General features: G+C 42.8%; 1 protein-coding gene across 7 annotated transcripts in view; it reads right to left on the reverse strand.

The window, feature by feature from the left end:
- The window catches only part of auts2a (activator of transcription and developmental regulator AUTS2 a), a 298,426-nt gene that overhangs the window by 212,146 nt on the left and 68,998 nt on the right, over positions 1–17,282 (reverse strand). For all 7 annotated transcript variants that reach the window (XM_070982780.1, XM_070982779.1, XM_070982778.1 and 4 more), the window contains one exon: positions 9,285–9,497. In XM_070982780.1, coding sequence (XP_070838881.1) covers positions 9,285–9,497 — 213 coding nt within the window. The remainder of the gene's footprint in view (positions 1–9,284; positions 9,498–17,282) is intronic.

Consider the following 17,282-nt stretch of genomic DNA (forward strand, 5'->3'; position numbering starts at 1 on the left):
AAAAAAAAAAAAAAAGTCATTTAGTGGGCAGCCCTAGTAAAAAGCATTGTACATATATACACATATGTATCGTTTTATCCAAACTCCTTTTTTTATTTATACTATATATATCATTTTATCCATCATTTCCCCTTTTACCTTCCACTATTCCTATACTGTGTACAAGATGAAAGGATAACAGAAGTATGGTGTCAGTAGCTGGGTCACAGTCACCAGAACTGAAAGGCTTCTTTGTATGTGCAGCAGGAATTTGCTCAACAAATGTCACGGTTATTGTTCCATTAGAATCTGAGATATCATGTGTGAAATGTCACTGGAGGTGGTGCATTTGGTCATTAAAATCCAAAGGCTCTGTCTTTCATCGAGCATGACTGTATTCAGAAAATATCACGTTAATCCACTTTTCAGATTTTGATGTACAAGTGGAAATTTCAGACTGTCTGGCCGACATACTCATCCCTCGAGGCCCAACGCTAATATGGCAAAAGAACTTTTCTCTGTCTTTGAGACAGACACAGACACAGAAGAAAAACAGTTTTTATTCACCCAGTGGAAACTTTAAAAATGGAGAGACTGAGTGGGAGGACGGGGAAACGACACTCCACAAGTTCCACTCAGCCGCACAGTGTTATGTTACTTTGGGTGAGAGGGAGAGAAAAGAAAAAAAACAAACAAACAACAATTTCCAAATCTTGAACTATCTTGAGCGTTCATCTGTGGGCCTGTGTGTTGTAAACGGTGGCAGATTGGATTAGACCTCAGTCTGACTGCTGCGCGGCAGTGGTCTGTCTGTGACAGGGGCTGGACAGCCACGATAAAACAATCTTCAAACTCCGCCGGCCCACCGCCCAGCGCTGACTGACAGCTAAGATGGGCCTGGGCTTTAAGTGGGGGACACTTTGGTTTAAAGTGCAGCCACTTAATTTTCACAAATTGACTGTGAGGGCTGTCAAGAGTGAGAGCTGACAGGTTGGACAGTGACTAGTGACAGCAGATGCTGTCTGTCTTTGATTTCATTGGTCTGCCTCCATGCAGCAGTTACAGTCTTCACAGCGAATGCAATGAAATGACTCCGTTTAACAGTCATGCAAGTGGGTAGTCCAACCCCCACCCTCCTCCTGCCGTCCTTCCTTAGAGAAAAGTGACACTTCAAAAGAAAAGGTTTCTCAATGCAGGGCAAGCAGGGAGAGAGTGGAAAAAAAGAACATTAAAATGTTTTCAAAGACATGTTGGCCTAGACCTGTCACACAGCATCAGCAGCTCCAGCAAGAGGCAGGCGGTCGGCAGAGGGGACGTGGTAAACACACAAGTCGTCAGTAGGAGATGCAGATAAGGCGGGTGGATACATGTAGTTAGCATTGGGGGGTGGGAATATGCTGTTAGACGGTCCCCAGCAGGAGGGGGCCCGCTGGTACAAAGATGCCTGAATTATGGCCAAACTGTTCAACAGACAGTCAGTGATAGTGTCTCTAATCCTTTATATTGACATGTTCATGTAAGTCTCTGTAGTGGTCCCAGTGGTATCTGTTGTTACAGTGTTCTGAAGTAGCATATCACATGACAGGATAAAGCTATGCTTGAGTCACAAAACGTTAGGAATGCAGTTGCAAGAACAATACTTTCCACTCATATCTCAGGATGTTTGATTTGAATGAGAACTTACTCTAATTATAACTGTTCTAATTATCTATTAACTCCCCCTGCTCTCTCTACCTGCAGGACGTCTCTCGTTTTTCTCTGACTTACTCCATATTCAGTGTTAGTCAGAGATTGTTATTTGCAGAGCTTTAGCTGTGCGCTCTGCCTCATGCCTCTGGGCACATGGAGAACTGTTTTCTCTCCTACTCTGCTCTCTGCTGGACTGTAACAGTGAGAAACCATCGTAAAACAGCAGGTTTTATGTTGTTTTCAAGTTTCATTCCCTCATGTTGAATATCAGCCTTCTGTGCACATACAGTGCACTGTGATGCACCGGTGAGGTAAGGACTGCTTATTGATTTCTCATAAAATGAGTGTGTGTCATGTGTGCAAACCAAATGGGGCATGGACCACATCCTGCTCTGCCCTTATCTCACTGGTGATAGCCTTAGAGGGCAACGCCTGCAAGAAACAGAACATTAGTTCCATACCATAACTCCAGATTCTACGAGTATCAGCGCAGCCCTCTAAGATGCCCCCCCCCCCCCCCCAAAAAAAAAAAAAAAAAAAGCTGCCTTAGGAGCCTATTGTCTGGTCTCAACTTATGCATGAGGTGAGAATGAGGCAGAGCCCACATAGAAAGTCAGTGTAGACTCAAGCAGTCTTCACTCACTTCAATGTTGCGTGAACAGCGACTGCACTCAAAGAATCTGGAGTTACTGTGTGTGGACCTACTTATTTTGAAACCGCAACAGCCAATGGGGAAACTCCAACGCTCGACTGACCAACGGTGTAACTTTATCACTCCGCCAGTAAGTCACTGACTTTGCTGCAGTCCAGCCAAAAATGTAATAATTTAGAGGAATCTCAGCATCACATCTTACCAGAGGGTCCTGGATTTCTAGCAGCGCTTGCATCACACACACGGCATCTGAGTTACACACCAACATGAAAGTACAAAGTGCATTTTGAAGCTCTGCAGAGGTGCAGGGGTCTGCGGTGAAGCTGGCACATGCGTGTTGCTGTAGTTACGTCTTGTCACACACATTACATTTCACACACTTTCACTGTTAACATTAATACACTGTACCATATAGTGCTGCAAAAACACATCTACACACTAATTACACACGGCCTTGTCTAGCCCCCAGATGCATTAAAATGTTTACTGACTGTTGTCGTGTGTCACAAAGACACAAAGACCACTAAACAAGCCGTCATGATTGGATTTGATTTGATCCAGTGCTATAAACCGCCACTGTGACAGCAGCAATTATCTTCCCCACAACTGAAGCCCCCATCAGAATGGATTTAGCATCTTATCTGACAATCAGGACATTGCTTTTCTTCGAATCTCTTATTGGCTTAGTGGATAAGCTTATTAAGGGTGACCCGCGAAGCTGAAAGAGCTGAACATTATATTACATTTTCACTGCAGATTGAAAAGCATGTAAGCTTGTCCCCATCCTGAAAAAAATCAAGGCTTCAGTCCAAATATTTACACACACACACACACACACACACACACACACACACACACACACACACACACACACACACACACACACACACACACACACACATACACACACACACACAAAACCTGGGAGATCTGCCATTAGTGCTTTTAGCTTGATCTCATTACATATTTGGCCACCAGCAGGTTGAAGTAAGAGTTCAGTCTAGGTAAGAGACTGATGCTGAATGATAATACAGCCTCTGGCAGGCCTAAGGCAGGGCTTTTCCATCAGGGCAGGTGGAGTGAGAATCTACCCAGTCAAATGATTCAGCGAGCCAGAGGCCAGACACCAGAGCCCTCCGGTTGACTGGCTGACCTGCTTGGAGCCTCTCAAGGAACAGTCTTCAAACCCTGGGGCTAGACACTGCTCGGCGGTTCCACAGCAATAACTCCTCCAAAGACCACAGCTCTTTTTCCTCATGCTTGTGGTGCGACTGACAAATGGGGACAGCTGTGAAGTGATGGCTTTTCCTTCCTATTTTTAATAAAAGAACTCAGATGGACAACCTGTGAAGCAGATATTCAGGGGCATTATATGCACTCCACCACCATACGATACGTCTTCACATGGGCTTTGTGTCTTTTAATGCAAGAATGTTTAAAGCACAATGTGTGAGGCTCAGTGGCACTAGTCTGTGAGGACAAATTAGTGTGAGCATTTCACTCTCGTCTGCCCCTAAAAATAGATATGTGCAAACTGGAAAAATGATTTACAAGCACCATATGCGAGTAAAGATTACAACCTATTGGAATCTATGTTTCCCTCCACCGCTAATCGTTCAAAAACTCCCACATTCCACGACAGGCCAATCACAGCAGTGCTTTCTCTGCTGACACAGGCAGTGTCAAGTGAGAGAAAAGGTGAGCAGTGGAAAAAAGCATCAGTAACATTAAACATGGTGTTACTGCGGCTGAGTGAGAAGATACATATATTGCAGAACCAATACATCTGTTAAAATGCAGTGGCAAAATTTAAAAAAAAAAAGTTTCAAAAAGTTATCTCAGTACTTCAATGTTTAAAAAAACTTTCAAATGTTTTAAAAAGCTTCGGCAATATCTTATTTAAAAAGCTGTTTTTCAACATTTCAGTTGGTTTTAAAAACTGTTTCCAGTGTGTCAAATTTTCAAAAAATCTGTCTGAATGTTTGATGTTTTAAAAATCTCTTGTCAGTACTTTAAGGCCCAGGCCCCTCCCGGGTACAGATACTGGGGTCTTTTCTTCCAAAATCCTCCACTGGATTTCACTTTGTAATCGCACACAAGGAGAGGGGGCCTGCACAAACACACACACGCTGTTTAAATATGTACAGAATAGTCTCTTTGTTAACACACTTTGTTACTTGAACATTCTTCACTGTACCCCTACATTTTTTTCATTTAGCAGCACATGCACTCTTTGGGAAATAAATGTTAGCGCAGAGCCCTGAAAGACATTTTCAGTTCCAAGAAGCACTACCAGTAATGCCAGGGTGGTCTGGCCGGTGACGGTGCCTGTTATCCCCATTACACTACTCTGCCTTATAATGAGCCAGTATAACACCACAACCAGCTGACAGTGCCTGGTGCCAGGATTACACTTAATCCATGGTTCATTTAATGTGCTGAAGAGGTTTACACAAGGATATCATGGTGCAAAGCACTTAGTAAAATAAACTGAGATTAAACCCATGGCACATTTTTGTACTGCCATGTACATTTGTGAGACTATTTCCAAAACATATGCTATAAAAACTGCACAGAGAGCTAGACCTAAAAAGTACCATGAAACTAATTCGCACTGTCCAAATCTCATACTTACTTCTTTCACCTCTGACCGGAGTCAAAAGTCAGTGCTTCAACTGACAGGAAGACGAGAGCAAACTACTATTCTGTCCAGAGTGACTCCAGTCCAACAGAAATCACTGCACACAAATGTCTGGGAAAGAGACACATGAAGGAAGACAGACAGACGGAGCAGCAGACAGACAGGCAGGTGGTTGGACTGAGATGCGGGGGATCAGAGGGGGACGCCCAACCCGAGCCCTCCTTGCTCGTCCCATACCCAACTCTTTGTCTCCCCACTCCCCCAGAGCCAGAGAGCAGATGGGCCTCACAGCACGTCCCTCTGTTCACCAGAGCTACTGTACAAAGCAGCATACACCACAGGCCTCCAATCCAACATCAGTGAGCTGAACAGAGCCTCACCAGAACAGAACAACACCCCCCGCCACACACACACATGCACACATCAGTGCCAGAAACATGTCTCCTGCAAGTGTACATCCAGTTCAGGCACATATAAGTGACCTGTGGTCACTGGAGTTAAAATGGTGCCATGTAACGTTTCCTGAGACATCACTCAGGACACATAAAGAAACAAACAGGCACACAGACGCAAAATGCTTCACCTTCTGGGTTTGTTTGTTTTCTTAACTTGTCAAGTGAGTATAAGTCTCTTCATTCCAGCTGAGCTCCTGAAAACACTTTAAGACCAGTCTGACACAGAGAATATCTAATACTCCGCTATAATCCCACATGTGAGTGAACTTTGACATTTCCCTGTTTATGTTATGTTTATGTTTTGAAAGTGATGACCGCAAACTTGCATAATTAAGGTAAAAGCTGACTGCGAGAGCTCACATGCATACGTCAGTTAGCCAAAGCAGTTCACTGGATTTCACACACAGAGAGAAAACACTGCATCGCATCACTCTTCCCAGGGGTTAGGTCAATAGGCCTACTGCTTGGCCTTAACAGCCTTTTTTTAAATGTAATACAGTAAATGTAGCCTTGAATTCTCAAAACTTGACATTTAAAAGGCAGTGAAAAAAAGAAGCTAAAACAACAGAAAAGTTTGAGTCATAATTTGTGGTTTGTTACTGTACTCTCGTCCATCTCTGCTGAAACTTCCTCTATCTGGGTTCTTTTTTCACTGTGAGGCAAGATGTCAGAGACACTTATAAACATTCTCTATGTTCCCCCCTTGAGCTTACAATATCTCATAGTTCAGTACATTGGGTCAGTGCCAGAGATCGAAAACATTTGCTGCAATCTGCGAGCTCGGCTGGAAGCGGAACACATAAAGAAAAACATCTCTTGCTTTATTCAACACCAAATTCTCTCCCCTTTCTCTCTTCATCCCTCATTCCGCTTAAGAGTCAGCGCTAAGAAAAAGGGCTGATAACAGGTGCTCTCTCACCAGGCTGGAGCGCTTTCTAAATGGAGAATTAAACCTTGAGACAGACGTCTGACATTTAAAATGTAACCTTGTGGGAGGACAATGCCTTAACGTTTATTTACAGTGAAGCCAAAGAAAAGATAATAGTTGTGCTAGATAACTCTGTAGCCTGTTTCTCTTCACGGAGGACGAAAAGAGGTGGCGTAGGGCACAGATGATGATCTTTTCAATTATGCATAATGTCACACGTGAGAGTGTTACTGAGCACCAAAGCTGGAATGTCTGTCTGCATCTTGCAGGGAACAGAAAGTATTTTGTGACGGTGTGATAGTCTGGACTTCAGCTGCCCTCAAAGCCAGACATTATCGGACTCATCGGTAATACAATGATTAAAATCATTCTTGATAATCACTGAGATTAAAGCTCTGACTGGTGACTAAGCCCATCCACCTGAATAAACCACTGCTGTTGTCATGTCACAGCCACCTGTGACAGTTATGGCCATGTTTGCTGAGTGCATGTTTGATTGTGTGTGAACACGTGTGTGAGCAGGGGAGGGAGGTGAGAAAGAGAGCGTGACAATGTGCTGGATGTGTTTGCATGTGCGAGCTCGCATGTGCGGGAATGCATCTGTCAAAACATGTGTGTGAGCACTCAGGAGATGGTGGTCAGGTTTCCCCCTGCCAACAGCCACTTGTGACCGAAACGCACGCACGCACGCACGCACGCACGCACGCACGCACGCACGCACTCAGACCAACAAAGCGAGACACAGTTGAAATGAAGGTGCAGATGAACACATCTTCATTGACACAGTCTCACACAGACATGCCTCCACGCAGACACTGTCCTCAATGCACAGACATCACAGCAGTCTCAGACAACCTTGAAACTGGCACCATCTGTCCATTAGCCGGTACAGGGACAGCCATGACACACTAGTGACCCTAACAATAGAGGTCTGCCACTGCATGCTTCATTCACACCATTACTGTACTTCCTCTGTTATGTGACTTGTTAAAAACGAGTGCCTTTCAACACAGTTGGAACACCAGCCTGCATTACTAATGAGCACAAGCTGAGGAGATCGTCTACTCAGCAGTGGACGACAGATACGACGAGATACAAAACACACACACACACACACACACACACACACACACACACACACATATACATATATACTGTATGTAAGATTGTATGGGTATGAGCTTGACTGACTGTGTACCAGAGAAAATGAAAGTATGTCAAAATGACCCTAAATATCGTCATTGGAACCACACACCACATATAAAACCACCGTGGAGTCAACAGCGTACAGTATATTAAAGCAGACGGTGTGCCCGGCGACCCGTCTGTGTTTTCCCCCATGTTTGCTTGTCCTGCAGCGACCTACACAAACATGTCCTTGAATATGCAGCTCAAGAAGACCAAGCCTCTCCCAGAGAAATGGCAGAGCATAACCTCAGAGCCTGTGCCTGTGTATGTATGTGTGTGTGTGTGTGTGTGTGTGTGTGTGTGTGTGTGTGTGTGTGTGTGTGTGTGTGTGTGTGTGTGTGTGTGTGTGTGTGTGTGTGTGTGTGTGTGAACAGTAGGCACAGTCCTGTAACAGACAGTCCTTGCTGGTGGAGATACACCACTGCATCAGTGCAGCATAAATATTCATTAGTGACCTTGTCACCTTGCGACACACAAAAATATGTCCAGGTATACAGTACACTGATATACACTAACATACTCCAGAAGCTATACCTCACACTGGTTAGCGTTCTGACTTCATTCATTCAACCAATACAAGTTAAACATTCTAGCACTAATCATGGGTACGATGTCTTTTTTGGCATTCTTTAAGAAAGAACAGAAATGTGATGCAGACATTTGTTTGCCTCTGTGATCGGTTTCCCTTTTTTCTTTGTCACAAATGAGTTTTGCTTGCTTGTAATTTTGACAGAAACAGCCTCTACAAGGAGTGTGATTACACTATGTACCAACCCTTGTGAGAATACCTAAAAAACTGTTAGACTGGCTCACTCCCAAAAGCCAACAACACAACCAATGCCTATCATTAAACCAACGCCATAGCTGTAAACACAGATAAGGTGTTTCCTTGCTGCTACAATAGCAGATTTCTACAGTGACACTGTTCTCTTGGAACGGTTACACTGACATGCTCTGCACACACGGTGAGCTTCATTGGTGCTTATTGTCAATGTTGTAATAGAGACACAATGAAAACACAACACGTTACATGATATGTATGTCTGATTGGATGTAGGTCTATGCAATTGTGTCCAGAGGGATTTTGGGCTGCACCCATTCATAACTCCCCTTAGAAATCAAAAACGAACAGAGAGGTTCCAGACTAACTCACTTTTGCCAAATTGGTCTGGCAGTGTCAGACTGGCACGGCAGCCACAGTAATGAAAATTTACAACTGAGCAGAGTTCTTTTTACCACAGATAAAACAGCTTCAGCACAGGATTAATTCACTTTAAAGCACATCAAGGCCAGGCTCTTAGAAACCATGAAAAACTGTAACTACAGATTTGATATGACAACACACACACACACACACACACACACACACACACACACACACACACACACACACACACACACACACACACGGTCCATCTACAAAAAGCCAACACTGAGCCAAGAGGAGAAAAACAGCTGCAGCGTTGCTTTAAAAACACTTGAACTCACTGTATTGTCAGAACTGATCGCAATTATAGAAGCACCGACTACTTTTTTCTGCATCAGGAAAAAGTGAAGTAAGGATGCACAAGGTGCTGTGCTGACAAACCACACTCATCGCATTAGCTACTACTTTACTCTCTTTTCTTAGCATATGCACAGTGAAATGAAGGATGTCAGAAAGGCTGGATAATGAAGAGGTAGTACTCGGCTACATGCTGCACATGTGATATCAATATGCTGCAATAGAAAGATTAAATATCTTAAACTCACCATGGCGTGTTTCTTGTTCAGGTGTTTCTTCTTCCTCTTGCCGTGTGTGTGTGCCAGCCGGGGGTTGTTCTCCTGGTCTGAAGGCTGTTGGTGGTGGTGATTGTTCTTGCAGGGCTCCAGGCTCAGACCGTTGGGGACCCTGGCAGGCTTTTTCTTGTGCAGGGGCCCGGCCTGGTTGTCTCTGCACTCTGGGGGCTTCAGTGTCATGTTCTTCTAGAGAGGAGACGGCACGAGAGAAAGCTTAAATTAGTACCAGCAAACATTTCACCACTGATGCTGGTAATGGCTTTTACAGCATGTATGAGCTGTGCAGCTGGCCTTTGAGGACTCTGCAATCATACGGTCCATCAACAGTCAAATCAATGTTTCATTAAACTTCTATACCTGAGAAAACCGGCTCATTAGCACACTTGAGAGCGTTAGGAAAAAAGAGCTAAATATCCACTCATAAGAGCCTGTTTTGACAGATAGCAAATCTCCCTTCTACAGTGTGCAGTGCGGTGAATTTGTTCCAAATTGAGGGGCAATCGTGCAGAAAGGCTTTAGATACAGTGTAGTACCATAAGATTTTCTTCCAAAAAGAACAGCAGAAAAGTGCTCCTTTGTTAGACTTTTTTTGGTTTCCAGATGGTGTTCTGAATGACTTTGATGATCCCTTTATGTTTACTCCAGTGTCACCATGAAGCTGCTATTTATGGATTTGACTTAAATGCCTCAGCAAGAACTGGGACGGCTGTCATGACATTTGGTATAGATACTCATGGTCCTCACAGGATGAATTGAAGCGACTTGAAATTCAAGCTTGGCAGGAAGCAGAAGAAGCAAAGATGAAGACGAGTAGAAACATCGATTGAGCTTGTGTTTAACTGTAAAGCATGTTTCTGAGCCGGAAGCAGATCAGCAGAAGCAAGAGACGTCAAAACATTTAAGTTCAGTTCGCCCGACATGTAAAACTCCATCAGAGACAATTCATTTCATGAGGAAAAACAAACAAACCGATAAGCTACAACTCCAATAGTGCAGGGTACACACATGGGGTCATACAGTTTGGCAGGGCAGATCAATACCACCGCTCATCTGCTGCTGAGAGACTGTGTAATGCATCACAGCCACCCACAGAAAAACTTATGGAACAAATCAGCTTTGTTATTTGAAGGGGTGACCTGTTTGGCTCCATTGTGGACCAAAGAGCTATTGGTGTTTATAACCCAGGGGAGACATTTAAGCTGGTGAGGCAGCCGTCGGAGCAAAGGCTGTTGAAGGGGAAGGTGCAAAGCTGCGACAGCTACACTAATGACATACTCAATACTCTGCAACATTTTAACAAGAAGGCTGCAGAGACACGGTTATGGGTATCTGTCGTTCATACCAGTGGTGTCTGGATACATGAATGCTGAAGGCCAGGAGGTGTAATACATGTATGATGTGTTCCAAGTAGGGATGCACATTTTAAATTTTTTTTATGACCGTTAACCGACGCCCTTTAACGATTAATAACCGTTAACCGATAAGATTTAAATGCCCTTACATGCTGCCATTCCGACATTCCGTCATTCCGACATACTGCCATTCCGACATACCACCATTTAGACATATCACCATCCCGAAATACCGCTATTCCGACACACAAACGTCCCACCATTCCAACAAGGAAAGGTTGGAATCAGAGAGTCACTAACTCGGCGCTGTTCGGTCCGAACTGCAGATTTACAATGACGGCAAATAGTTAGATTACTCATCTAAAATGTAAAAAAAAAAAACCTACAAGATTTTGATAATTAACAGTACTGTAGGCTTCAATCATCTCCTATTGCTTTTTAAATTATGTCGAGAGCGAGCGCGCTGGTGATTTCTTTAATTGTGTGTTCTGATTCACGCTTCTGAAATCAGATTTTTAAACAGTTCTGATGGAGCTCAATGTTTATCTGGATGATGCGGCTTCATTCCGAACCATTTTGCTGTAAATCTGGACGACCCGCGGCGTGTCTGGAGATAAAAAAAATAATATTCAATGTAACGTGTGTTTTGTGCGTAATTGCGCACAATAAGATGGCGCTTTGGAAGTTGCATTTGGTCGTGTTTGGCCTCCAGTGCCTTGCATGCACGTGTGCTGTGGTTGAAGTGCCTGACAAGCCGCCCCGCTGCAACAATAACACGATGCACAAACACATTAAATCCGTCATTTACCGCCAGCTGCAGTGTATGTGCAAAACAGGGGATCGAGTCCCAGCTGACCCGTCCGGGAGAGTTGACTGCCACGATGCTGCGCGCGTTGTCGTGGACGCATGCGGACACTTTCCCACTAAGTCCCCACGTCTCCACTGCATCAACCAGTTTAGCTGTGAGGTTATCAGCTGTGTGTCTACCTGGCATGCTCTGCGTTAACAGGACGGCAGAATGAACTTTCCAGTACTCATCGATATAGTGACATGTAATTGTCACGTATTCAGCGCGGTCCAGCGGTCCGTTGTAATAGCCACGAACTTACGAACTCGCCACGCCCCCCTGAGTTGATTGACTTACGTAGCTAAAAAACAAAATTGACCATTAGTATTAATCGGTTAACGTTCCTGTTATCGGTAAACGGTTAAACAGTTAACCGTGTGCATCCCTAGTTCAAAGACTTCTGAGGGCATGTGTACGGTTTTTGTTTTTAACCTTGATGTTGGCCATATGAGGATTATTCCTGCTGCAATGATACCAATCCTCTTTGCAGTTTTTCCAATATTCTTACCATGTCTTGCCTTATTTTATCCTCTACTTTCTAAATCCTCTACAGCTGTGATGTTTGAAAGTTTCCAATTTTCAACTAAATGACAGGGACTATTTTCCTCATTTCTGTGTTATCACAAGTTTAGGCTTAACTGAGGTTCAGCTGGATTTTGGATGCTCTGCAGTGGAAGGCAACGCAGTGCGTTTTACTACTAAACTCCACTTATACTGTATTTGACAGCTTCTACAGTTCCTGGTTACTTTGAAGATCAAGTTTCTACATGATCCAAACACATAATGACATGCAATATTATAAACGACCCCACAGTATGGAGGTAAAATAGCTTCAACCAGCTACAGTAAAAAAATAATGCATCCATAATGGTGCATTGTCTCACTGGTACCTTGAACAACATGTCTCCACCAATGCAGCCCTCTGTGCTGCGGAACTTATGACCTGAATCCTTTATGGTATTACTGCTTGTACCTCTGTAAGACACCTGAATATTTACTGCATCTGTAACCCTGTCATATCCGCCTCATGCACACTGAGACATCTTTCTCTACTTTGTTTCACATCAGTGTGAAGAAAAAAACTATCCAAGTCCAGTAACATTTTTCAGGCTGGTTTATATACCAGCACTCACACTGGACTCCACAAAACCCTGCCTCAGTCCAGGATTTATCCCACAGCTCGCAGACACCACACTGTGCCTCATATTTATATCAGGGTACATATGAGGATTGACATCAAGGCAGATTTTTCCACAAAATACTGCTGAGAAAAAAAAAAAAAAAAAAAAAAAAAAAAAAATCCACCACAGCTCAAGCAGCAGCAGTTACTCGTTGAAAGACCACCTCGAAGCAACCTTAGCGTGCCTGTAGAGAATTACTTCGCTGGTGTTACAGATATGCACTGCTGTCAGGGGGATGAGCCTGATGGGTGTGCTTCTGGCGCTGACTCACTACACCATTTCTAAAGGCCTCAATTCACTCGCAGAAAAACAAGTGCATGCATCAACTAATCTTGTTTGCCTTTTCCGCCCACACTTATCCAAGGCAAATAATGCAACATGACATGCATTGTCACTGCACAGAATATGTGACAAAGTTATGATGGGGCTGAGAGAGCTTCCATTGTGCCAGCTTTCTGCATGCGTCTAAGCCTCCAAGCCAACTGATTGCTTGGAATAAATGATGCACATTATGTTTTGCCTCCTGCAGAACAATAGCAAGACAAATTCCTTATTTCAGCGCCTTCTGATGACACTAAAAAAAAGTAATTGCTCAATATGGCTCGCTCTCTGCTAGCTTTCATTACTGTGATTGTCTGGCAGTGTACAAAGTAATTACACTGTGGCATTTTGTGGCAATGCATGCCTGCAGGTATCCTTACGACAGGAAGGCAGCTATTATAATCAACTTTTAAAAATCTTTTAGTAAAACTTGGATTTATACAAAGATTGTTGAGTGCTTCACATCCAAGGTGGGCTGAAAACATGCTACTTTCAAATATGTTATTAATATGAAATAATAACACAAAATCGCATCTACTTGCATATTTATAGATTTTTCTGTAACGAGAGGAGATGTCATTTTAAGATAAAAAAAAGTTATATCTTAGCAAATCATTAATCAAAGCAGCTGTATGTGCCTTAAAACATGTCTGATGGGCCTCTACTGTATAAGTTTCACTATTCATGTGTCACTCTAGAAGATACCCAGATATGCTGGATCTGCATCTAATACCAGACGCCACCTGCAGTCGATTAATATTGTGGGCTGTATGTAATTTTCTGTTGAAGCCACTCACTAACAGTTCATAGAGGGTGAAATTGTGAAGAGGCTCCTCCAGAACGTCTCCTGTGCTTCGTCTGGCGCTCACAATAAATGTTGAACAGAAAGTCTGTGATGTTATTTTGACAGTCAGGGAGAGGCTGAATGAAACAATGGAAAGCTCTGCTTGCCAAAAGAGTAAAGACAGTTTAAAACAATACGCTGAAATGAATCAGTGCATAAAAATGACGAACTGAAGGGACAGACTGAGGTCAACACATGATTCCAGGAGCCGAGTTCAATAATAACGGCAGCATGGAAGATGTTTAAGCCAATGAAAAGCTTTTGTGTGCTTGGTTTTAACTCTTTAACATCTTCTAAAATAGATATTCCTGCTCATCAAGAAGTAAAACCAGATTTCAGTACACAGATTGTACCATATGATAGTGAGTTCTTTAGACAACCATCATCTTATTGATTTTTTACTCTTTCACACATTTTATGGGTTTTCATTTGATCTCATCTGCTTCTGCTTGTCTCTCTCTCTGTCTCTCTCTGTCTCTCAGCTTTGCTGTCCCTCCTCTGTTTGCAATGAGCACTCCAAAGTCAATCACTGCAGCAGTATATTAAACCAGCTGCACCTTCTCTGCTCTCTCCCAGCCTGCTGGCATTTGAGCCACCAAAGAGACGAGCCTGTGAAAGGCTGATCAAAGTCTGATCAACTCGTCTTACTGAGACAATTTAATTAGGCTGCACAAACTGGGCTCCCAGCAGAGAGGGAAAGAGAGAGGGATGGATGGTGGCAGAAAACAGCAACAGACAGAGATGGTGAGAGATGGAGAGGCAGAGAGAGCACCCAAACGCACGAGGGGCTTAATGAATCTGGCTTCCCACGATACTGCTGCATTCAGCAGTGAGCTCCAAGTACATCTGCGCACACGCAAACACACAAGTCTCAAATCAACAACAACAAAGTAAACAATAATTGGAAATCTAATGAATGCTAATAAAGACTGATAAGTACAATCTCTCCTTGTGGGGTACTCCAGGACACCAGGACAACATCCCATATTAACTTCAGCTACCTAGTTAAGTCAAGCAGTGAATTGTCTCTCATTCTTTAGGGAGTCCTTGACCTGATTATCACATTTTCAGTGGGTGTGAAATAGCATTAAGCAAGCTCTAAGTGTTGAGTGTAACAAATTACTGGGTAATTCACTGCTGCTGTGGTGATGTAACCACTTACAGGTGATTAGAGCAGCTGAACTACTTCATACATCATTTAATGGATCAAATCCAGGTGAGAACACATATTGTAGTCACTGGCCCAGAACCTGAGGCTGTTGTGGCTGTCGCTGTTGTCATGGGAACACGATCAGGACAAGAGCATAACACTGATCAGAATATCTACTGTATGTTTACATTCATTATATTAACATATTCACGCTGGTTCTCCGTCTTGCACTGAACCCTGTGGATGAGATGTCTTCAGTACTGATTGTATGCTTTAAATGTTTGCATTACAAAATCTCTTTCAAAAGAGAACATGAGAAAATATTTATCTATAGACATCACTGGACTTAGATCGCAAATTCATATTTAAAAGACTGAAATGAGTCACATGACAGCTAATGACAGTTAATCTGTACATAATGTACATACACATAGCCTTTTTATCTCAATCCTTCTAAGCCACTGTTTTTGCCTATTTTATAATACTTTGCTGGCTGTAACAACTTAATTTCCCCAGTGTAGGATCAATGAAGTTTTATCTTATCTTATCTTACTTGAAATCAGCTGAGTGAAACACTGAAAAAGTCTGATTATGCAGTTTGGTCTAAAACGCTGTTTGACCACCTGATCCCTGAAGTTCCATTCAGTCTAAGCTAAGACGAACCATAAACGCTCCTTTTAATATGCTGGAAACACACTGTACAAATAACTCGAAACGTGCTGCTTCAATATTTTAATAGTCAAAAGCTGAAAGAAATGAGAGCTCATTGGTCAATTCATTGATTAGTTGATTGACAATCAATAAAACAGCAGCCCTTTAATGAAGAACAATGAGAACATAGTCACCAAAATAATAATAATAATAATATTCAGTGGTTGTCAAAAAAATCTCTATTTCACTGTGGAGGTTCTTGATCCAATTCTACCAAGAAGGCAGATCATTAGTGAACTCTGTTTGAGCCTCTGCTTTTGCTTGTGATTAAATACACTTTCTACATGATTTAATATGACAGCACAAAGCCACACGCCAGAATACAGAGAGCAAAAACACAAGTTAGCTCCACAGCGCTGACCCAGTAATGCATGGAAATGAAGCTCATTTGACGAGGATTAAGCAGATTCTTGTGTTATGATGGAACAAACGACTGCATCACGATCGGCTTTATGTTCCAGATGGCTCTCGACTAAATATTCTTTTAAGATTAAAGACAGCTGGAATAACAATCCAGAGCTGAGGTCAGACATAGAAAAGTACTGTCTGAGCAGACTTAGAATCAAACAGTTGTCAGAAATAACTAATACTTAACGTTTGTCAGATCCCTCTTTGGTATTTTTAATCTTGTGTTCTAAACCGCAGATCACGGCTGAATAAGCACGAAGCAACATCCTTCTGCAGCATGTGTCAAAGTCAAAATGCCCAGATGGACTGAAATGAAAACAAAGACACATTTAATTCTTATTTGTGGCAATTTGACAACTAGAATAATGTTAAATGCAATCCTTTGTGTCAAAGCAGGAGTCCCAACAGACACACTTCTCTTTGACTTAAAGACAAAACTAGAGTGAGAGCAACCATATCTGTCCACAGAGGTGTGCTGCTGAAAACACATGAACCAGTGATGAAATGAATCAGTCAGACGTCCGTTAACACATTCACGCCGCACACTTCAGCAGTAGTGTTTTCACCAAGCTGTCAGTCTATGCATCCCGAATAAACGCCGAGCACCAAGTTACTCAAGTAGACCTACTTTCCCACAAAAATGAGGCGATTAGTGAGAGAAAAGAGTTGCAGGGAAAGAGCAAGACCCAACCAAATAAATCACTGAGCAGTCCATCTGGCGTGTTGACCTGCACCCAATCAGACGAAAAGACCTGAGAGCTGCTTGTAGTAGAGGAGAAGACAGAATTTCACACAAAAAAGAACTATTTTATTCATTTTGGTGAGGTGATAGAAGCAAGCATTCATGTTGTCTCGAGCACATTCAGGCTGATTTGACAGCGATGGACAAAAACTGCTTGAAGAAAGACACACAAATCAAAATGTGCTGAGAACTACCAACACACTCCAGCTGCAATTCACAGCCTCACTGTTTAAGTAAATGAGCGAACGAAAAACTCCTCAAGGCTGAAGACAGGGAATATCATTGCTTATAAATCTGAATTAATGATTTCCAGCCTGATTGAAGCCATAAATTTGGAAATGTTCAAGTGTGCATTTAGGGCAGTTAACTGCACTTATTCAATGGTACTGTTCATGTCTCAAGGCTGCATTCAAAG

Source organism: Chaetodon trifascialis, chromosome 16 (genome assembly GCF_039877785.1).
Source record: "Chaetodon trifascialis isolate fChaTrf1 chromosome 16, fChaTrf1.hap1, whole genome shotgun sequence".
In the NCBI taxonomy this organism is placed as follows: domain Eukaryota; kingdom Metazoa; phylum Chordata; class Actinopteri; order Chaetodontiformes; family Chaetodontidae; genus Chaetodon; species Chaetodon trifascialis.